The sequence below is a fragment of the Chelon labrosus genome (assembly GCF_963514085.1).
Source record: "Chelon labrosus genome assembly, chromosome: 1".
In the NCBI taxonomy this organism is placed as follows: Eukaryota; Metazoa; Chordata; class Actinopteri; order Mugiliformes; family Mugilidae; genus Chelon; species Chelon labrosus.
This window is the reverse complement of record NC_140337.1, coordinates 19214456-19238739: the sequence shown is the minus strand read 5'-3', so window position 1 is coordinate 19238739 and position 24284 is coordinate 19214456. Positions and strand designations below refer to the sequence as shown.

Sequence of the window (24284 nt, the reverse complement as noted above, 5' to 3'; positions counted from 1 at the left end):
CTATGTCTGGAATTTTAACTTCCAAGCTAGTGCTGCCCACTGCCCAGTGGCAAAAGAGACTCAGTATCACGGCAGCCTTTATATGGACACTACCATTCCACTAATAATCAGAATAAGAAACGCCTCACCACATGCATATCCACCTTGATTGGAAGAGATTGGCCAGATCAGGAGGAATTTTCAACTGGCCTTAGAAGGGTGTTGCATAATAACTAGTTTGATCTAGTCCATTGCTCTCCAGTTGAGTAAATGCATTCTTTCAGCACATGTTGGCCCAATGACAAGTCATAAAGAGCAAAAGAAGGAATTGTTCAAACAAGTGTTAGATAAAGATAAAGCTGGAACCAGCGTGGATAGTGACATTGAAAAACTTAGCCGCTTGCTCATCAGCAAGCTTTCAGCTGGTGAAAAAAATCTTCAGTTATATTTTCACAAAGGTACATTCTGACTGATGTTCTGAGGTTGGATCTGACCTGGGTACACTGAGCTGAAAGCAATCTGAAGGCAGCACATGAGTCAACTTTGTCTGGGATGGTTTCATTTTCTACAAACGGAAAGATCATACAGTCCCAAAAAAGAAATGAATTCAGTTAAATGGTGGATTTAACAAGATTATACTACAATAAGTACTACAAAAGGTTGAATCAGAGCAACAGTCCTGTGATATCAGAGCAGTAATGGCAATTATAACAAGGAGTTGATGACAGTATTTGGAAAGCAGACAACACATAATTCAGGAGGGTAAAGCCAGCATGATGTGACTTTATATGTCACTAAGCCTTAGGCCATCGAGGCGTATCCACAGATCATGTGGAGTCACAGCCTGCAGGATGGAGCCTTAGAACCAGCAAACATCTTGGCAGGAGCAGTGATGTGAAGTCAGTAGTGATGGAGGGGTTTTTTATCAGATAAAGAGCACCCTTGTCTCGCTAATACTGATGTTGAGGTGAGCTTGAGGCAAGGAAAGGTGTCGAACAAAAGCAGAGAAATGGAGATGGATGTCGTTGCCATAGAAATGGTGAGGGAAGCTGTGAGACGTGAAGACGATGCACCCAATGATCGATGAAGAGGAGGCCTTGAAGTGAACGCCAGACTCTGCTGCATCTCGGATCCTCCGCGTTGCTCGTTGTGAGGTCTTTATTTCGAGGGTCATAAAGTTTTCTATTTGTTGCACAAGATAAGGAAAACACTTGCCTTTCCTCCTTCACCCGCATTCTCAAACTTTTTGTTTTTTCTCAACCGCATCTCGGGTAATTCCATCCTCTGGCAAACATTCCAGCGCGAAAAGCACAAACAGGCCATAAATCAGAGCCTCGAGGAGAGGTATAAGTGTCTGTGAGTTGCCCTTCCGCACGCAAGTTCGTTTGAATTAGCGATACGAGCCCCTGTTTGTGTTTTGTGGTTCTCAGCGCTGCAGATTCCTGCAAGGTCAGAGTGTTAGATAATAACCCGAGGAGTAGCGTGTAGCGCGGCGATAATGCTGCAAAGAGGTCTATAACATTGAAGGGCTATCAGCACGGTCGCCAAATGGACTGACGAGAATGACTGCAGACTTTCGGCCTCCGAATGCTTCGGCTAATGGAGCTCACAGTGCGTGTGTGCTTGAGTGTATTTACACAAAGAAATATCAGGGAAGCCCATGCAGCAGTGTCCGGTGACCTGTGCCAGTGCGGGGGTTATTAATAGGAGCCCGGGCGGCAGCATTCTGACAACAGATGGAGCCTTTGATATTCTCCCCCTTCAGATCTTTATTTACAAGATAAAAAACAAGAGCACATGATTAAAGGGACAGGTGTGCGCTTGTGTCATGTGAGAAAATCAAAAAAGGCCCTGTGATGTGAGCGTGTTTACATAATGCGAGAAAGCACAGAGTACAGTGTACGGTGGGAATTCCACAGGCTATTGGTGCAGCTGGTGATTCGGGTCGGCGTGCTGCTCCGCACTCCGGCACTGGAATAGCCTCCATGTAAACGCACACATACGCCGGTGCCTAAAATACAAAGGGGATTACTACGGCTGCAGAAAATATCCCCAAAAGCATGTGCCACACTCCGTACACATTCTCACACGGGGATAGGAAAGGCACAGAGCCTGCTCGTTATAGCATCTGCTTTGTCTTGGTGTTTATGTGCTAACACCGCATACGAATATCCGAAGCTGGATCCACACTTTAGGTGAAGCTAATATGCTAAAAAAACACACCAGTGACTTTATATTGTAAGATTTATACACATGTAAGGTATGCTAACATTTGCTTGGTGGTTATATTTCATGCAATAATCAAATCTATTACACATAGAGGACTTTCTAACTGTTTTAAATCTATTCAAATTCCACATCCTTTTGCAAAAAGTGTAAAATAAATCTGGTTTGTCAGCGCTGGTCTCAAAGGGGACTCACAAAGAGTATCATCCTCCTAAATGGGCAAAAACAGAGATGTAACTGAAATTTAAGTGTATTGGCGGGACCGTGACTCGAGGCGGTTCAAGAAAAGCCAAACGGTCCGATGTTTCAGGGGTATTTGAAGGGGTCAGTGGGCGTGTGGTTGAAACTAGCGTCGGCGAAGATGGCCAGGGTGCCCACGGTGGTGAAGACGACGAAGATCCAGAGGAACATGCGGTCCACCACCATGGCTACGTACTGCCAGTCCTCTTTGAGCTGGAGGATGGAAGGATTGACGAAAGGATGGAGGAGGATAGATGAAAAGAAATTAACGGGACAAAAGGAGAAGATGGGATGAGGGAGTGGTGCAAGGGTGGGAAAAGACAGACAGGAAGAAAAGATCAGAAACCAAAGGATACTAATGAAAGGAATGAAAAAAGCAATAGAAGCAGGAAATAAAAGATGGAGGAGACTCAGAGAGGCAGACTTACAGCTTCGTAATCCTTCTCAGCCTGCAGAGCCTCAGCGATATAAGTGATGGCATCTATGGCTGACTTGAGCTCATCAGGAAGCGAAAGGTAGCTACTGGGACCGTCAATGAACTTCCTCAGGTCCGTGCACATGCCCTCAGGCTGGAACCTGCACGGCAAAACACATACATTAACCTCCCAGAAAGATATCCATAACTATCCATATGACACATAATACTTATAACACATTATTGGTAATGCTCAATCTGCACGAATGCACACAAGCCTGCAGTTGTCAGCCTACGCTAATGAAAGCTGGAGCCAGACCACTCTTAAGTCATTCAGAAGAGAGAAACAAAGAGAAGGTCAGAGGGGCGACCCCTCTTTCGGGTGCCGTCGGAGTCGCCGCTCCGCATCTGCTGACCGTCTCTCCGGCGGTTGAGAAACACGGTGTGTGTGCGTGCGTGTTTCTGTGTTTACTTGCGTCCCTTAGCTACCAGCTGTCAGCTGCTCCAGGGTGCGCGGGGAAAGCTGGGACAAAGTTCCTGTGGGTACCTTCATAACTCCGCTGTCACTCAGATATTTTCACACGACAGTTGTAACAATACAGGTCGCATTGGTTTTCATTCTTAAAGGCGTGACAAAGGAGGAGACACAACGATTTCCACGTTAGCGTTAGCCACATTCAACGTCTGCTCGTTGCAGTGTGAGTAAGGTATTGATAATAAGAATTATACTCATTTCTTCAGATTCCTGCACAGTGTAGTGCACCACGTCCTTCAGCAATGACACAGGGATTACCATGTAGGGAGACTTTCACAGAGCTGTAATACTCCTATAACCTTAAGTGGTGATACAGCATGAGTCTCTCACCAGGACACGCAACTAAGACTGCATTGTGTTTTAATTCAAAAGGAGATTTCTGCTTTATTGCAACTATTTAGTGTTGTTTCATGGGTTATGGTGAGATTATGACCACCTTCCTAATATTGTGTAGGTCTCCCTTGTGCCTCCCAAACAGTTGTGACTCATCAGAGAATGGGTTGTTGTTAGTGGGGGCCTTTGGGTCCTATGGGTTGAGGGGAGGGGCCTCTGTGGATCATCCCACAGATACTTGATCAGTTTAGGATCTAGTGAATCTGGAGGCCAGGTCAACACATTGTGCTGTTCTTCATGTTTTTGTTTTTTTTTGAGTTGCTCCTAAAGTGTTTTTGTGTGTGTTCCTGTGTCAGGCTGCATCCTGCTGGCGATGGCTGCTGAACATCAAGGAGTGTCATTGCTATGTGGTGGGGGTGCCTGGTCTGGTCTAGGTGGGTGCTACATGTCTAAGTAACATCCACATGAATAAATACCAGGTCCAAAAGTTTCCCAGCAGAACACTGAATTATCACAAGATGGTCGATGTTATTTACTTCTCCTGTCAGTGGTTTTAATGCTGTGGCTGATCGGTGGCCAGATTATCTAAACCACCTCCTTATTTGGAGGGTAAACGTAAAATGAGCACATCTCAAATATGCATGTGAACAAGTAAGGTAAGTCAGCGTTGAACCAGATGTTTATAATGGAATACTGGGGAACAATTGTACAGGTGATCTTTGTTGTCTTTAAAAAATTGTCTTATTAGTCGAACTAATTTGAAAAAGTATCATCCATCTTAACAGTTTCTGTTTAGACTTTTTCAGTGTTGCTGCATGCCAAGTTTTGAATATTATCCTCGTGACCTTGTCCAAACAACACAAAATTAAAACTGACATTATAATGAAACACCTCAACATTCAACACCTCCTCCGCTTTGACAAAAACACAACACGAGTTGCAGGTCAGCCGGCTCGCCACCAGAGGACAGTGTGGCTCTGTGTCTCTCACTGGACAACATTCAGACGGAGTGTAACGGCAGACAGCTGCTTGGTATTCTGGGCATGATTTGAGGAGGTTTACAATGCAGCGCTGCCATCGCTGTTAGTGCTGCTGCTGCTGCTCCTGCTCCTGTGGCAGGTGAAGAGGCTGCGACCTGAGAGAGGTGAGGAAGGATAAGAGAGGGAGGGAGAAAGAGAGGGGGAGACATGGTTTGGCCTCTTAACCCTTCCTCCGTTTCCCCCCCCCCCTCCTTTATGGCTCAAAGTCGCACCTCGTCAGTGGGAAGTAAATGACTATTCAGGAGACTAATTCAACTAAAACTCGCTGCGTCCTGGTGCCAAGACATGCACTAAACCCAATTAAGAAGGTGCGTGTGAGTGTATGTGTGGGCTCCAAGGAGATACTGCTGTCTCATCAAATTGCTCTAACACAGCACCCCACCACCCCCCTCCTCCCCTGCCTCCCATCCTCTTCCTCCGTCACCCGCTCTCTCAACCAGACACGCAGAGCCCTGCTCTAATGTGTCAGAGTCGATTTGTGTGGGTCATTATTATTTTAGCAGCGGCTCTCTCCCTCCAGACATATTTTATTTCTCACTGGAGGTTAGAGAGGGAGGAGCGGCTCCACGCTGGGAGGACGAATTTGGGGGAGTATTAGCAGAGCAGCGAGAAGCCAGTTAAGGATGTCACGTACGTGTCGCTGATTGCCGTAGACGTACTCCACGGCAGCTAACCACGTGAGGATACAAAGGATGGAGGCTAGGGTTAGACTGATAGGACAGTTTGTCGCCCATTTACGTGCCAAACGCTGGCTCGCATCCAGCTCCTTTACTCAACAGCTTCAGGGGCAGCACTCTGTGAAAGTTTTGATGGAAATCATCAATCTGGGTTTCGCCGGACGTGTTTAGGTTTTGAGGTCGCCTTTAACGGAGGTTGTTTGACATCTGCTTCCTTTAGTTTTTGCATGATAACATCAGAATCTTAAATACTGGGCAGTGGATAAAGCTAGTCTGATAGTTCAATTCAATTCATTCATGAATATATATAAGAGAAACCCAAAAGTGTAACCTTGAGCAGAATTTGGGAAGTAAAACCCCCTTTTTAGCGAGAAGAAACCTCCATTAGAAGGTTTTGAGCATCGTCTGCCTCAATTGGAGCGAGACGAGTCATTACATGGGCTCAAACATCTCTCACGGACTAAAACCCTTTAGAGCTTTAATTTGGGTAGAAAGCGCAACCTTATGATATGTGACAGTGGATTTTATGAAGATGTTTTTAAATGTTGAACCCTGTTCCTCTCGGTGAGGTTTAAAAGCATGTGGTTTTCATCCAGCCAATCAGAGATGATTTAGGGAACATTCTCAGGTCCAGTCAGGGTCAAATGTGGTCTGCAACGTCCACCTCTGCATGAACCCTGAGCATAACTGCTTTATTTGGTACCACGAAAAAGTGCCCTAATGCTGTCTAGTGTAATAATGTGTATGTTGACAAGTGCCTGAATCAGCACTTCTGTTCTAATGGTCTAAATACATGTTTACATTTGTTTACCACTTAGGGGCAAGGAGCCATATATGGTAACTTAAATTTCACAAAAGTAAAAAGGTCTTCTCATGCTCTACAATTAACACTCTAGGGTTGAAATTTAGAATTGCCAAGTATTTCAATGAGTGGCTTATAAAGGGTTAAGGTCATAGGTCACTGTATACTGCAAGTAAGTTTATTAAGTAGGATGAGAGTTGGATTTCATAGCACAAGTGCAGACTGGGGAAAGCACAAAGTGCATCAAAGATAACCAGCTACACAGACTTTACTCCTTTTAAAGTGTTATGATTTCATCTTATGAAAATACCTTTCTAAAACCTCAGAGATTTTGCCAAATAGTGATCAGCACATTCAACTCCCGCAGACGACAGAAAAGGTAAGAAACGCACTCTTATTACAAAGTATTGCTTTTGCTTCTGTTGCTATTATTGCTGAGGCATTGTCGTCTTATGAGGATTTTCTCTGTGAGGACATATGCTTTCAAACTATGCAGAACTTGACTTTGAGGGGTCAAAGCCAACTCTAAATACAAAAGAAAAGAAAGGGTTTTACTTATTGTGTTCATACCAGTCAGTGTTAACGTACTAAACACAGGAAATTCAGTGTGTTACAGAAAATCTAACCTAAATCTAATCTAAATCTAACTGGGTCCTGTTCACCTTCTGCATGAACCAAGCGTGGACCAGGGTTTGAAAAATGAAACCAACGCTGATGTGCAAAACACTGCAGCTCCTCAGCGGCTCCGAAGGCGAGTCAGTTTCTACGCACCTCTACGTTAAAATGCCCAACTTTACAGCATGAACCAACAAAAAGTAATCTATTTCGGTCCTTGTAACTACTTTCCCTATTCAAGACAAATCTATGGGGAGTGAATTTTTAAGTAACACACTGATTGAATAAAGGCTTATGCATAATTAAAGGCGTGGCCACTTTGAGTGACGGGTGGATGCCTTTTACAAATCCCTCAAGAGCTGTCTGCCCTCATCAACCTGTCTCAGCTTCACTCACCTCATTGCCAATTTGTAGTAGCCAGGAGTCAGGTACTGCCAAGATGGCCAAAACACAAGCAGAAGAACAAATACACAGAGCTGATTGCTACAGCAGGTACTGGCCTCACCTGTTGGGCTTGGGAAATAAGATGGAAGAGTCGGGTTTGCGGATGAAGTACTCATCAGCGACTTTGCTGATGGTTACTATCTTTTTCTCCCGGCGGGGCAAAGTCTCCAGGGACAGGGGGGTCTCCACTTTGGGCCGCAGCATGCCCAGGTAAGGCGGCAGCATGTGGATGAAGATCTAGGTGGAGAGGGAAGGTTAAAAGGAACAAAGTTACCTCGACAATTTACAGCGAAGACAATTCTCTGCTCCAACAGTTCATGCTGTTTTATAGTTTTATGAATGTATCTTTCTCTAATGACCACATTAGGAGCAAACTGTACTTTACACTTTCAGTCAATAGCCTGTTGGCTCACATAGGCCTCACAGATCCATTGTTTTTCCTGGTATTAAAAGTCCATTTGTTTGGATTCTTGTTTGATGATTTATGAGACAGCTAAAATGAACTTGCCCCCGTATTCGCCTATTAAGGCTGAGAAATGAGCCCGAATGTTGAATTTAGCAGTGAGATAACCTTTGAGAACAGTTGCTGCTGAATGATGTGGGTGGAGAAACCAAATGGGTAATGCCTTCCAATTCCTCAAAGTCTACTCTCAAGGTGTCCTTGAGCAAAGCACGTAACCGGGCGCGCCAGTGGAGCACTTTAGCAAAGGACGCTAGTTGGACCGGGCACCTCCCAAGTGTGGGTAATTAAAACAGAAATAAATGTTTGATATAACCTGATGAAAATTAAGTTTTTATATGAGCATCCGACGGGACTTGTTGGGTGTCTGACTCGGCGCTGCATTTCGAGAGAAACCAAAGGACTCACTGATAAAACAGCAAATGGGTCAAATGTTAGTCCTGATCAGTATCATAAACGCTGTAAGTTGCTTCTTTATCTCCTCATTGGAGAGCTTTGATATTATAATACACATAACTGTGAATTTAGATGAAACAGCTTGATTGAAAAATGAAAAAATAATTTAACGGTGATTTTGTGTCGGTGTCCTCATGTGCCTTCCCTGCTACGATTAGCTGTCACATTTGTCGGGCAGCAGACCAGCGAGCGTTGCGTGATCGCGGCGGCAGCCAAACGGGCTTAACTGAACGCTACAGGAGGTGACGGCAGGTCTTTATTTAGACAGCCGCAACGTCACTCTTTCATCTCACTGCTCTCATAGCCTAGCTCCAACAAACAGCCGACAGTCACAGTTGGAGATGGTGGACATGCAGCGATAAACCGATACAGAGACAGATATTTCTCTAGGGAGATGGTGGAGACCAAAGCTGAGCTCAAAGAGGGTGAATTTTAGTGATAATATACTGTATATCATGTTGCTAACAGCACTAATAGGCGGCAAAAACAAGCAACTTGGGTGATGATAGCAACTTTGTGTCTTGTTTTTGCAAGATTGGGGTGAACAAACTTTCTTTCTTTTATCTGCACCTGAATGTGAAAACCTCTAATTAATAAGGTCATAAGTACCACTGACATTGTCTACTGTTGATTGCAATCTGGGGATTTTTGCAAAGAGGCAATTTATTTGACCTGCATCCCCCCAAAATAAGTGCAGGGAACAGCTTTCAAACTAAATGCATCCTGTCAAGCTGCGGGAAAAGGTACACATCATTGCAAGGTTGTGTTTATACACAGTGCAATATATCCCTGTAGGTCTTAAAATACAGGCATTTCCATCCTTGTAAAATATTTTCAGTCTCTTCCTGCTCTTTCTATAAGTGCTACAAGTAGTAAAAATCTTCATAGGCTACCTTTCATGGAAATACAATGTATGCTTCATTACTTTCAAACACACCTTGTTCCTCACTTATGACACTTGTTCAAATATATGAGCGGAGCCACATCCTGAATAATTTCATAAAATTCTTCATAAAAAGCTGAATTCATGGTGATTAAACAGGGCGGTAGACACTGTTGTTCATTTCTTATTCCTCGCAGACCCATAAACTCAATTTCAATTTTAACACTGAACCTTCTTTCTCACTGATCATATATAACATCTGTTAGATTTCCCTCTGCTTGGCACACAATAACCCGGTGATATAAAAGTGGAAACTGCTCCCCGGGGAGCGCTACTTCATCTACAAAGGCATTATTCCTCAACGATGGCGGCTGTAACTCAGCCGGTGCTGCCGTTCAGTCTATGTGGTGCTCCGGCTGAACAGAGCTTCATACATAGCAACTTAAGCACTGCACTCAAGAAAAGCACCGGCGGGTCTCGGCTGAAGCAGCTCGGAGACATTATGATTGAGCAGAAGGAGGAGCTGAGAGCCACCAATACTGCCTCTGACACCCAGAGGACACGAGTAGGAGATATGAGGAAATAGAGAGCTGAGGCCCGAGAGCCTCACGGAGCGCCATGACTAGACAAGTTTGAGGACTGGAGAAAGAAAATTAGGTGCTGAAGGGTGAGGTAGATGGGTGTCTTCTTGTATAAGAACACAACACTGTACCAGATTTTGGAGAATTTAGGTAAGCAGCTGTATCAGAGTGCTTCATTTTTTTCTGCTCAAAATAGCTGGACTAAATGACCTGCCGGAGAACTGTGTCATTAAAGGATTTTAGCTGCAATGAGAGAAACAATAGTCTACAGGCCAGGTCAACACCTTGTGCTGTTCTTCATGTTTTTTGAGTTGGTCCTAAAGCGTTTTTGTGTGTGTGCCTGTGTCAAGCTCCATCCTGCTGGGGATGGATGCTGAACATCCAGAAAAGTCATTGCTATGTGGTGGGGGTGCCTGGTCTGGTCTAGGTGGGTATGTCTAACTAACATCCGAACCAATGCCAGGTCCTCAGCAGAACATTGAATTGTCTCAAGATGGTCAATGGTATTTACTTCTCCTGTCATCGGTCATAATGTTATGCCCGATCAGTGTATATACTACATATTTTCTGACATAGTCTTTAACTTTGTCCCAAGCATGGCCAAAGTTATACAAGCAAGATACAATCACCAAACCTGTTGTTACGTGAGATTTAAAGAAGTGTGAAGCTGCATTCATGGCTTTGTTAAAAAGTTAATTCATTCATTCATTCATCTTCTGTAACCGCTTGTCCTATGAAGGGTCGTGAAGGCTGGAGCCTATCCCAGCTGTCATTGGGCGAGAGGCGGGGTACACCCCGGACAGGTCGCCAGTCTTTTTGTAGGTTTGTTTTGGTTTCTTTGGTGCTGAGTGTAGGCTACACTCACTTTATCAAATCTTATTCGTTGGCAACAGCTGCCGATTGATGCTGATATGGGAAAAAATGCTCAGTGGAAGTTGAAAAAAAGCCGCCAAGTAGCAAGTTGCAAAATGAAAAGCGTTAGCTTTATAAGTAAAAACCACAAGTTTAGCAGGTAATTCTCTTTCATCCCCTTTTACGTGACATGTTGTCATTTCATCTATTGTCAGTGTAAAAATATAGATTGGTGACGCTTTTTAAAAAACAGCACAGTTCATTCATTCATTCATCTTCTGTACCCGCTTATTCCTGTTGAGGGTCGCGGGGGTCTGCTGGAGCCTATCCCAGCTGTCATCGGGCGAGAGGCAGGGTACAGACAACCATTCACACCTACGGCCAATTTAGAATCACCAATTAACCTAATGAGCATGTCTTTGGATGGTGGGAGGAAGCCGGAGTACCTGGAGAGAACACACGCAGACACAGGGAGAACATGCAAACTCCACACAGGTCAACACCTTGGATTCGAACCCGGGACCTTCTTGCTGTGAGGCATCAGTGCTAACCACCTCGCCACTGTGCCGCCCCCACAGCACAGTAATACTGTGAATTTTGAAATCAAGAAAAGATTAACACATGCCTAGACAACCATCAATTTTCCTCCACTAATGCTCCGCTCACAAAATCTCCCTCTCTCCGGCATTTTATGAATGACGCTGATCGCCTTCTGGGTAGGAGTGAAAAGCAGCAGAACCTATAATACCGCCTTCCCCCATCAATCTGGCGCCGAGCAGCTCAGTTCCATTAAACCATGCAAATCACCTGCATTGTGTGCATGAGCCTCTCGGAGGTGAACGTTCCCGGAAACCGTGACAGAACTGGGAACAAAGTACAGGGCTGCTGCTCGCTGCTGTAATTAGCTCCACGTAACGTACAAAGAGGGCAGCAGCCACTGATGGAGGTTAATGGTACAACATGACGTTTAGAGTGTCGAGGACTGTGTCGACTTAATTCAGGAGTCTGGCTCAACCCAAACCGCTACCTCCATTACCAAATGAACACAGAAATTAACATCGCATTAATGAATCAATTCATGGCCACGACGTAGAACACTAATGGAACGAGGCACTACTCATATATCATATACATACTGTAAATTGATAGCCTCATTTGCATTATTCGCATATTTGCCGTGATTTTGCAGTACTTGTACTAATTGTGATTTATTGTGATGTTAGATCAATTAGTTCTTTACCAGGCTTAGCTTTCATGGTGAAATCAGACTTTACAGTTAAAGAGTTAATGCATACGTCTGCCCTCCTTATTTACTTTCAAAATCCTAAAAACCTTCAAATCTCCCCTCAATTTTGGGCATAACATGAATTTGTAACCAGCAGATATTTGTGTAACAATCCATATATATGGTATTTTGTACTTGGGAGGCATGGACTTCACCTTGCGGACCCACATGGGCATCCTGTGGGTGTTGGACGACCGGTGGTGGAGGTTGAGGACGACCACGCCGAGGATGACGGAGAATGTGACCAGGATCATGGTGAACATGATGTAGTTGACGATGATGGGGACGCCCAGCGAGGTCTCTGGGATCTTATCAGCCAGCAGAAGCAGGAACACAGTGAGGGTGAGCAGCACGTTGATCGACAGACCCATCTTCTCACCTGGCGGGGAGAAAGAAAAACACAACTCATTGAGTTTTACCAGGACAAGGTTTGTTCTTCCTTCAACTGACTGAGAGCCACTCTTTTAGCAGCATCTGGTCCAAGTAACACATCAGTAATAACCCTAAATGAAAATTCATGTCTCGTTCTAAGTGAAGTTGATTGACCAGCAAAGCACAACATCCCTGGTGCATTGAGCGGTCAGTTACAAACTAGCTTTACCTCAGTCTTCATGAGAAAGTTAAATAGTTTATTGTATCTTTGGGTTCCTATATGCCTTTTTTTTTAATGTGAGCTCAAATCAGTCATTACACATGTTCAGTTTACAGATCATCAGAAGTAACACCCTGGTGGACACTTGTCTAAGGCCACTAGTTACAATAGCTTGGCTTCTGTATTCACTGCACAAACCAAACATAGAGTGATACACTGTAAAACACACACATCAATGTAAACCAGACCATTTGAGAAACTGTGACAATGTCAAGTCTCTGGCAGCTTCTCTTTTATTTCTACCACTGTCGTTTTTGAGGCTATTGATTTAGCTGTGTCTCCAGGAAGCAAGTATCTAATCTGAAATTGAATCTCCTTGTAATTGGACAAATGTGTGATTGCCCAATTTAAACACACCACGCAAACCCAATTAGGAAACGGCATTAGCAGTTTTAAAGATCGATGGCGCGGCAGTGTAGTTCCGACCAACGCTATATCAAGGCGGTAACCGCGTGGACTGCTGTCCAGGTTGTCATGTGTGTACCTGCATCAGGAGGTAGGTAGAAGTTGAAGATGGCGATGATGGTGATGAGGATGCAGGGGAGGATGATGTTGAGGACGTAGTACAGAGGCTTCCTCTCGATGATCAGGTAAAAGGTCATGTCCTCATAAAGGTCGTCATTCATGTTTTTCCTGCTTGGCTTGTGTCTGATGCGCCACTCGCCACCCTCTAGAGAAACATTCACAGCTTAGGCATTTAAGACATGATTTCAGAGCACGCTTTATATTTTTACCACATAAGCAACAAATCTGCATACCACAAGAGAGCCTGAACTAAAGTGCAAGCACAGTCAAACAAGTAGAAACGCTCCAGTGACCACGCTTCAAAATTAAGCAAAAGCAAATATAACATACCTAATAAAAGAAAATGAAATACAGTATATCATGTCACTAATGCTCACCACTGTAGGACTCATCTAATAGGATCTCCCGGATCTCGTTGCCTTTTGAGTCCAGTGCATACTGCAGCTCGATCTCAGTCGAGTCATATGTGTAGGAGCGGAACTGCATGGTGCAATTTTGCCAGTCAAATGGGAAATACGTTACCTGGACAGAGAAGCAGGTGTGTAAATGGGTGAAAGAGTAGGATCAAGCTTAGAAAAAATTTATTAACGTTAGAATGCAGTTTGTGCATCTATGTGTGTTCACCTTGACTCCACAGGAGCTGCAGTAGAGAGCAGGGGGAGTCCAGGTTACCCTGCCTGTATAGTAAACCTGAACATGGACATGCAGGGCCACATCAAACACCCCATCGTTACTGCAGACAGAGATTTAGATGAAATATCAATTAAAGAAAAGCACTTTTCTCAATCAAACTAAATGTTAATTGTATCACATCGTATCACATCATGTTGTGTAATGTCGTGTCGTGTCGTGTTGTATCGTATTGTATCGTATCGTATCGTATCGAAGTACAACGTAACATATCTCTGATATGTGACTCTCATTTGAGTCACACATTTGAGTCACATATCAAAAGCATCACCAGGGTGTCTTTCTTCCACCTCAAAAGCATCTCCAAACTCCGGCCCTCCCTTAACGCATCTACAGCAGAAACCCTCATACATGCCTTCATCACATCTAGGCTCGACTACTGCAATGCTCTACTGTGCGACATCCCGGCTAAAACCCTAAACAGGCTGCAGTATGTCCAAAACTCCGCTGCAAGGCTACTCACCCGCACCAGGTCCTGGGATCACATTACTCCCATCCTCCAGCACCTGCATTGGCTTCCTGTCCACTACCGCATTCAATACAAAATCCTTCTCTTAGTCTACAAATCCCTACACAATCTGGCCCCATCTTACCTATCAGATCTCCTTACCCCATACTTGCAATCCCGCACCCTCCGCTCTACAGACGCATGTCTTTTAACAGTCCCCACAACGCGTCTTCACTCCATGGGTGACAGGGCCTTCAGTGTGGCAGGTCCTAAACTGTGGAATGACCTGCCGCTCGTGATGCGCCAAAATACATGTATGTCCACTTTTAAAACTCAATTAAAAACACATCTTTTTAGCTTAGCTTACCTGTCAGCCCCCTGATCTCTACTTGCACCGCCTCTTTTATTTTATTTTATTTTCCCTGTTTTATCCGTCCTCGCTTTGTGCTCAGTGTACTGTTGTGTGTGTCTGGGGGTGTTTTGTGTCTGGGGGTGTTTTGTGTTTTGTGTTCCTTGCCTATACCTACTTTGTACAGTGTCCTTGGGTACCTTGCAAGGCGCTTCTCTAAATAAAATGTATTATTATTATTATTATTATATCATATCACAATGTATCATATCACATGTTATTGTATCATATCGTATCGTATCTCAAAGTATCGTTTTGTTTTGCATCGTATCATATCGTATCGTATCACATGTTATTGTATCGTATCATAGCACAACATAACGTATCATGTCGCAACGCATCATATCGTATCGTATCTCAATGCATCGCTTTGTTTTGTATCGTATCGTATCGTATCTCAACTTATCGCTTTGTTTTGTATTGTATCGTATCATGTTGTAGCGCAACGCAACGTATCATGTCGTAGCATATTGTATCGTATCGTATCACATGTTATAGTATTGTATGGTATCGTCACATGTAATTTGTACTGCATCGGTCTCGGTTACTAGAAAAATAATAACAGCATTGCTTATTTCTTCCTTTAGATTTTCCTTGCAAACAAACTGTTGTGCAATATTGCTTTCTCTCAAAAGCAGAGGTGGTGGCAGAATGACATGAATGTTGTAGCAGTCCAAAACCTTTTTCAGGTGTACAATTTGACACCTGACCCAACTGTTGGTTTCTTGTTCCTATAAGCATTCTTTCTTCAACCCCAACCAGGTAGATTTAGCTCCACAAATACAAACTAGAAAAGTCATAAAATGCCCAAATTATACCTTTTGAAGGTATGTCATTCTGCTGAAAGGAGTACCTGACCAGAAAACATTCATATAAGACAATTACAAATGATCTATTTAGTATCTGGAGCTGGATGACTTCTTAATGAGTGTGCTTTTACAAATCAACATTTGACTGCGCTTTCATTTCATCCCACAGACATTAAAACATTTTAATTGGCTCGGATGGAAAGGAGAAACTCAACACATTTCACAGGGCTCTTCAAAGTGCAGCGCTAATACTGGATGGATACAGCTGTTTTGGCAGTTGAGCTCGTAACATAACACACAACAAAGACATCAAGTCAATTAGATGCAGATTTAGCCTTCTGTCAGTGCACACTGTTTGGTTTTTATGGCCCGGGTAATTCACCAGGGAGAAGCTCGCGCCCTTAATGCTGGGCCCTCCTAAAAACCCTGTCCCTGTGAAGGTGCTGCTGCTGTTGCTGCTGCTGCTGCTGCTGAAATGACCCACATTGATCATACAGACACAGAGGAGGTTACACGCCGTGCATTTGTGCAGACGTATATTTGTATGCATGTGCGCGGTTCCAAGAGAACACCTCGCAAGCTGAAGTAGCTGAGCAGTGCCATCAGCTCAGTTATTAGGGAGCCATGCTGCTTAATTGCCTATAAAGTGTTGATGAATGGAGCAGTGGGGATATTTACAGTGGTGTTAATGGGAGTGTGAACATGTGCGGGCGTGTCGGGAAAAAACACCACACTTGCTGTTCCGACTGTAGTATCTAATCTCTTTAATTTAATGCTGAGAACTGTCGTTTTATTCAAGTGCACATAATGTACCTAGTTTTCAACCTGATGTCAAGTAGCACGCTTTCTTCTGTGTAATTGCATCGCAAATAATCTGCTGGCACGGGCCGCCATGTGTACCATTGTATATAGGATGTGTACAGTATGAGCCTGTGAAGTCAGTTATTACGATCAGCCACAACATTAAATCCACTGACAGGTGAAGTTAATAACATTGACCATCTTGTGATAATTCACTGTTTTGCCGGGAAACATTTGGACCTGGCATTCATGTGGATGTTACTTAGAGATGTAGCACCCACCTAGACCAGACACACCCACCACACCGGACTATAGAGGGGCAGTGGAGCTCATTCAACAGACTGATTAAGCTCCGGTCCCACAGTGAACGCTACAGGATGTCGTTCATACCCTACTCAATCCAGCCGTACAACACAACAACTCACCTTTCTATAATAGACACACACACAAAACGGTTTAGGAACAGCTAAAAAAACATGCACAAGGTGTTGACCTGGCCTCCAAATTCACTAGATTCCAAACTCATCAGTGGGATGATCTACGGAGGCCCCTCCCCTCAACCCGTAGGACCCAAATCGAGAGTTCGAGCTGGCTACTCTTATTCTATATTCTACATGCGTTTCTCAAATTAATATGTACAGGGTAAAGCTAAATGCTCCTTAGGGCCTGCTTAGAAAGCAAAGTGACCGAAGGGGATTCTCCTCAACACTCCTCTGCGCTGACTAATTAATGTCAGTGTGAGTTGTAGTTGTCGTGCTTACTTATTGATGAGGACAATGTCAGGAAGCCACACTTTCGCAGAGGGAACACGCAACACCTCAATGCCTTCGTGCTGCTTTGGTTTCCACTTCAGCCGCTGATCGGTCCATTCCTGTTGGAAAAGTTCAAAAAGCAGCTTTGCGTGTAAGGATGTGGGAATAAGAAAAAAGAGACACAGAAAATGCATTTACAGATGTAATCAATTTGTCCTTTCGTTTTTTGTTTTTTTTTCACTTCTCCAGTCCTCTAATCAGATTCCACAGGGATGGTTTCCATGTGCATTTGTCATCGCACAACAAAACACCATTTGCATATTTTTTTTCATTTTGCCTGTTATTATGACGATATGTACAATATTTACTGGCACTTGGCTGTACATAAAGGAGGAGGTCTAAAGGTGATGAACGTATTGCCACTAGAGCAGGTGTCACAGTTTAGCTGACGATAAATGATGTAAAATAGTGAGAAGACATTCGCTTATAGTACACACAAGGTGCAGTCAGATCATTCAGCGTATATGCTTGACCTTTGACCTCCAGACTTTAGCGGTATGAGGAGCTGACTCACCAGATTCATGACGACAATTGTGCTCATTTCTTCATTTTTCATATTCTGAAGGAAGAACATGAACATACGTGTAAATAATGCACTGGGGGTTAAACACACACATTCATAGGCACACAAACAACGTGGTTCAAGAACTGTTGTAGTGAGTTATTTAAGACTATCCAACGTTTTTCTTGATTTTAAAGAGAGTTTGATGTCTCCAGTTACATATGCAGCTGGAATCAAGGAGGGGTTAGTTTAGCCTAGCATCGGAAGTAGCCTAATCAATTCCGCTGATTCCGTAGACATTCACATTCCTGACACTGAGACTTTACTGTAAATCACAGGTGTCAAACATACGGCCCGCGGGCCAAGGGTGGCCCACCAGAGGGTCTAATCTGGCACGCAGCATGAATTTGCAAAGTGCGGAAATTACATAGAAGACAGCAAAGTGCCCAAATTGCACTTATTTTTCTTAAGAAATTTCCCTTTTTTTTAAAAGGATAGTTTATTAAATGTAAACATTATCCTAATTCACTGGAAAGAATCTGGAGTTGTCGTTACTTATAGGTTATTATTCTGTTATCTTACTGATCCGGCTCGCTTGATATCAAATTGGGCTGTATGTGGCCTGAAACTGAATCATCAGACGTGTGGGACTTCTTCAACAAGACCTAATAAAATGCGAAATGTAAAAATGAAGCTGCCCACCACAGCAGCACAACCGCTATGCATGAGCACCACAACAGAAAAGATCAGCTACTATTACTATTACTATATTTATATTTTTTGATTCTTGGAAAGATGCTCTTGTAAGTTGCATTGATTAATCAACTGCTCAAAAAATTACAGGCAGATTGATCGACTAATCAAAACAGATAACTGGTAGGATAAACGACTGAACAAGAGAGCGTAGAAGCAGGAGTCACCATGCAGCCCAGCTCACTAATTAACACACTGTATCTTGTTTCCATTAGCCTGTATCTCATTCACACATCCACTACTCCCAGCCTAACAGACTCCGGTAGTTTATTCTGTCTTGTGCAGCTTCAAATGCTTAAGAATGATTTCGTCGCACAACGGCTACTTTTAAAATGTGACACAGCGATTGTTACCAGCAATCACAAGCCCATGGCAGGAAGTCAGAATGCAGCGCCTGCTATTTAAAGGAAGGAGGAATGTCGGGGAGACAGCTGGGGCCGAAACAGCGGAGGAGGGGCTGCGGGCGGCAGATGTCGACTTAAACCATCTCCCTCACACAAAATACCTATCTTGTTACTGACCTATCGCTCTCTGATACTTCTTGGGACTGTTTCAATTCACCTCAACGTGTCCCTCTAGGCCAGTGTTAGCAACAACTCAACGGTTACCCAGCTGACCAGTTGCAAGCACACGGGTGGGTCAGTTTTCAAGCCCGTCCCACTCCAGAACCTGACGGGTCCCAAGTGACTTCCTCTCCAGAGAGAGTCTGACCTTGAGTGGAGGCGTAAGGAGCGTGCTCGACGTGGATACTGTCTGGCTGGTTTGGATGCCACAGAGAAGTGAGCCAAGGAGAAACTAAAGAAACACTCAAAGTGTCCCGGTGCGTGAGTGCGTACTTAGTTTGCTATGTTTCTTATGCAGACACCCAAGCAGCAGCCCAGTCTGTGCACGCAGCGACCACACTACTTCTCAGCATGGATGAATAAAAACACAGAACTTCGCTTCAGTTGTACTCGTTTAAGCCATCTGGGTGTGATTTCAGGACCAGATGGCTCTGAGATGTATTTACATACTGTATACATATAGTATATTCTTGACATCTACATTTCAGAGGCAAAGTAGCTCGGAGGCAAAAGAACCCTCAGTTTGTTTCTGGCTATGCTCCACGCTGTGACTCCCCTGAGAGTGTTGACAAAAGTTAATGTGTAGCTTCTTGGCGGTGGACGTACTGTATCTACAACAGCACACAGGAAGGAAGCAGTGGAAGAAGAAAGCCGGAAAAGCTGAACGGCAAATTGTGGAAAATTGTCAGCGTCCTTGAGTCTACTTACTCTTACGCTCTCGAGGTCTGCTTCATAAATACATTTGCTTTCTGATTATCAGCGCATTTAGGAAGGGCACCTTCACCCTCTGCATCCCTACAGACGAACGAGCCAATCAATAAGGCGCAATGTGTGGTTGGAACGGCTGCAGATGTTGATGTTTCTAATTTCTAGAGTGGATGGGAGCCAAGCAAACTGTCTAGGAACTGTATGAAAGAAGGAGACCCAGAATAGCTTCAAATCAAACTACTATTTTAAGCTTTCCAAACATAATTGTAGAGACCTTCCCAAGACTATCACATGTCTACCTAGTCTAACTAGTTTCTTTCCAACATAGCTTGTCATTGGTCATTAGTCTACATGGGTCACCTTGACATCTAGACCATAGGATACGTCTTGGTATCAGCATTATATTAATTTGGAGATACTGGATCATTCAGCTTTACCCAGTAACATTGTCCATGTCTTGCAAACAACTTTTTAGCGTGTGTCATTTGTCATCATCTTCATCGTTGTGTGAAAAAGGGATTGTCGGAATCAACAAATACTCCATAAAGACCTTCCACTCCAAGCAACCTTTGACAGTTTTGACATCCTAATTTGCTATTAAGTGTGCGAGAGTCATGTACATAAATATATATGTATTTTTTTTTGTCTCACCAGTCCAACAAAGGAGGAGAGGATCATCCCCACGCGAACCACCACCCTCTCTTCGGGGAGCGCCGGCCGGACCTTAACGTTGTAGCCGATGAACAGACTCTTCGTCAGATTCTGTTCGGAGTCTGCAGCACCTGTACGACACGTGGAGATATTGTTGCATGGACAAGTTGAGTTATTGCCTCAGGATTCAGCAGAAAGCCAGCCTGGAAAGACACCTGTCAGACTGAGCTTTACGTGATGGCGCAGTAGTTGATAGATAGATACAACTGTGAGCTACGTTTATAACGTTGTCCACATCCTTCCTTTATCAGGGCTTGTAAAATTAAGCCAGCACTTGTAGTCTGAGCTTGTTGTTCTGTGTAAATCTACTTGTAGAGGTAACACTGGTTAAGGTAATGGGCCCAATGCGCTGAGATGTGATAACTAATGAAGCCTCTAGGTCAGTGGTTGAGCCAGTAGTGCACAACAAGTGGATGCATGCTGTTCATTCGGAGGAGTAAGAGATTACATTTCTTGAAATTCAAACACTGTGAATTAAAGATGCAGCTCCGAAGGTGACTGATAAGAAAGAGTATCACCTCCTGCAACACCAACCCACCCAGCATCAAAGCCCACAGGGAAAACAACAGGTACACATTCACTTCAAATGAGTGTCGGGCAGGAAGGCGAGTGATGGCTGCTGGAGAGACTTTAGCGACGTGGTAATGGGAAAAAGTTGAGTAAGAGTTTGACTTTTTGCACAGAAACAGTGATGTGGTGCAGTAAAAAATAAGGCCACATATGTTCTTTGGCTGTAAACATATTGTTTGCTTTTAGAAATGTAACATCAGCAGTAGAATGGCTCAATCTGACAATAAAAACAAAGTCCAAATTGAATCGCTTCAATTAGCAGACACTTGCAGGACAGACAGAGTAAATGTTTTGTGTACGTCTCAGTTGTGGCAGATTTTCAAATTTGTGTCGCTGACCAAAGAGTAAGGTATCTCAGTGGGAATGACCTTCGAGGAGAAAGGAAAAAGCTAAATGGAGGAAGTGATCTTGGTTCATTTAAGCTAGTCTCACACTACAAGCATGGCCCGCAAGATTGTCCAAGAGTCACCACTGAAGTGTTGGTTTTTAAAAAATGAACTGGTGAAACAGTCACATAGGATTGGTTGATGATTCACTGCGAGGGCTTAAAAAAGCTTTGATTTGGGGCATGCCATGCTGGTCATGCTGCAACCAGGTTAGCTGCTAGTTTGTAGCGGCCAACCCCTCCCACTTGGGGCATGTGTCATCTTATAGATAAACTGTTGGAGCCACACTAACTGGAATTTAGCAAGCTTGCTAATTTGGAGAGCTGTTTTTCTCCTTTCAGTAACTCTTTATTGAGTGAAATGGTAGCCAACACTGAGAAAAGAACCCAGAGGTGACTTTGTAACCACAATGTACAGATTCATTTTACTGTACTGCTTTCTACTGGGCCTTTAGGATTTTCTAGGCCCAAAGTTTGAAATGAAACATGCAAAATCTTGATGAAAATATTAGAAATTCACCTTTGTAGTCATTAGTACCATACAATCCTACAATATATTGTCCCAGTGACAGCGGTAAATGTCTCACTGCAGTCCTGTAAAGTGGAACATAAGTAAAAAACCCAACCCAAAATCTTTCAATCCATTGCATTTTCCTTCGTAAGTACTGTTTCACTTGCACCCACTTCCTCCTCAGTGTTGGAAGGTTAGAAGCATTTATAATCAGCAGCTCTGGTGACGCAGCATTCATCACGTTTGGCATCGCTGAGGCCCCAGCAGGATCTGACCTGACAGGAATAAATGACGACGATCACCCGGCAAGTCACCTCCATTAGCCAGGCACAGGGAAGCCTGGCTGCCGATGGGCGAGGGATGGGATAGGAGGTAGTCGTTGAAGGCTAGAATTTAGCATTTTCATCTCCCTTCCCAGTCCACATGACTTGGTAAATACCAAGGTTGACTAAGGCATAATGAGATCAGAAGAGGTAAAACTACAATGAAGGCTGCCACCGAGCATTGATCGGTTAGAGTTAGACTGGTTGTTCTGTGCTTTATCTTTACGTTACTCTGGAGAGAGCAATATATGACAGTTCCGACTTATAAAAACCCTTTAGTGGTCTTCACCAAACACAAGAGAATGCCCTTGCTGAGAAGCGATAAACATGATTTAAAACAATTGACATTTGCACCGATAACGTTCAATACAAACAACATCCTTCTCAGAGTGGTTTGTTATTTTCCAGTAACCACAAGTCAGTTATCAAATCAACTCTCTGAATCAAGAAAGCCATTGATTTCTCTGGAGCAATGCCTTGCACTGAGCGGACAATGAATCTTTAGAGCTTTAGTGTCTCTGCTGATATTTTCCTGAGCTACGACTGGTGGAAGTACTAACTGCCTTGTGCTGAAATAAAAGAATCTGCCATTGCATCACTTGTCCTGTTTCCTCTTCTTACCTTGGACTGTTCATCCAACCCCTTCTTTCAATATTAAAATTATTATATGCAAAAGTGATCGCCAACAGAATGACGAAGAAGCCTTAATGCTATTTGACCAAATGCCTGTTCTACATTAGCTGTGTTAGCTGTTATTCGTCCTGTACAATTTACATTACATTTGCATCTGTGGTATATAATCATTTTGTTGTACCTCTAAGTAGTATACCTGCAAAACTGAAGATGTGCTGTCCTTTGCTATACTTGCTATACTTTGTTTAGTGCTAATTGGAAAGTGTTTATAAGCTAACATGCTAAAATAACATGTTAAGCTTGCCACTAAGAACAACCTACTAATATCCACACATTAGCGTTATAGTCAGCAATTTGGAATACTAATGTTAGCACTTAGCTCAAAAACAAATATTAGCATGGCAACATTTAAAACCAAAATGAAACATACATTATGTGCAACCTGCTAATGACAGTATGTTAGCAGTCAGCATGTTCTCAGTAGCTAAAGCAGTATAGCCTCAATTGATGCCTTGCTAACAATCAAAGCTTTTAAATGCCACCAGGTAGTTTCAACCTGTTAGCATATCATACAATGGTGAACATGTTGGAATGCTAATGTTTATCAACAAATGTTAGCATGCTAGTACTCTGAACCAAGATGCTAAACCTGTTAGATATTACATGCTTGTAGCATGTTAGCATGCTATGTCAACATGGTGGTAGCATGCTAATAGCATTTTGCTCAAAGCACTGCAAACACAGCTCCATCGAGCCATGTTACAGATACTGGCTCTTACTTCATAAGATCACTTTTCTGTTTAGTATATTTACCTACCATACTTTACACACATTTTCTAATGCTAACAATTCGGTGTGTTTGTTATGATGCACGTCTAACTGGAATGACTTCAGTTGTTGAGGAAGTAGGGTAAGGTATGAAACATTAAAGGTACACTCATAACACTAAAGTAACACGAGCATAAGAAGGCACAAAGAATACTGTCGGGCCTGTACTGTCAAGTTTAGTTTCTACAACCCTCAGCTAAAATATCATTATTGTAGCTTTAATATTCCCTCAACAAATTTAGAAACACCATACTGTAGGTGGATGGTAGTTACCAGTGTTATTCAGTCCAGATTCTGCGTATACATAATAGCTACTATATCTCTGCTACATGGGTATCTAGTGTCAGATTGTGCCTTACCCCCCAATGTGCTCAGGCTGCATAAGCAACATGCCAGCAGGAGCAGATCCAGGCTCTTCATGGCGACCCTCCAGAACCACACTCTTCTTCTCAGCTCCTCGATCCAGATCCCTGAACTTCTTCTCTTTCTGTTCCCGTTCGGCTCACTGGGAACTCTTCAGCGTTGAGTTTTGGTTTGGACTGTTGTTGTCTGTCAGTCAGGCCATCCCGGCCAACTGCTGAGTTCTCCAATTACCTCCGGGAGGGTGGGGGGAGCTGTGTATATCACCCCCTCGATCAGTGTGAACCAGACGTGACTCTGCCCAATAACTGTTTACAATGGTTCTCAAGCTGAGGCTCTGGTACACGCAGGGGTCATTGAGGGGTCCAAGTCAGGTCCTGGTGTGACACATTTTCTCATTTTAATCTGGTAAATTAAAATGTGTACTAATTTATAGTACAACTGGGACGCACTATAGCAAATTCCATA

General features: G+C 43.5%; 1 protein-coding gene across 1 annotated transcript; it reads right to left on the bottom strand.

The window, feature by feature from the left end:
- Positions 1–2511: 2511 nt before the first annotated feature.
- Positions 2512–23949, bottom strand: chrnb1 (cholinergic receptor, nicotinic, beta 1 (muscle); the record flags this gene model as incomplete). The annotated part of the gene is made up of 11 exons (XM_084548800.1): positions 23816–23949; positions 20147–20277; positions 17484–17528; positions 16919–17028; positions 13625–13733; positions 13378–13522; positions 12960–13145; positions 11979–12202; positions 7368–7543; positions 2874–3021; positions 2512–2658 (listed from the first exon to the last, which is right to left on the bottom strand). Exons 1-11 carry the CDS (start codon positions 23874–23876, stop codon positions 2512–2514), a joined length of 1482 nt encoding a protein of 493 aa, XP_084404926.1. The 5' UTR covers positions 23877–23949.
- Between the last annotated feature and the right edge of the window lie 335 nt (positions 23950–24284).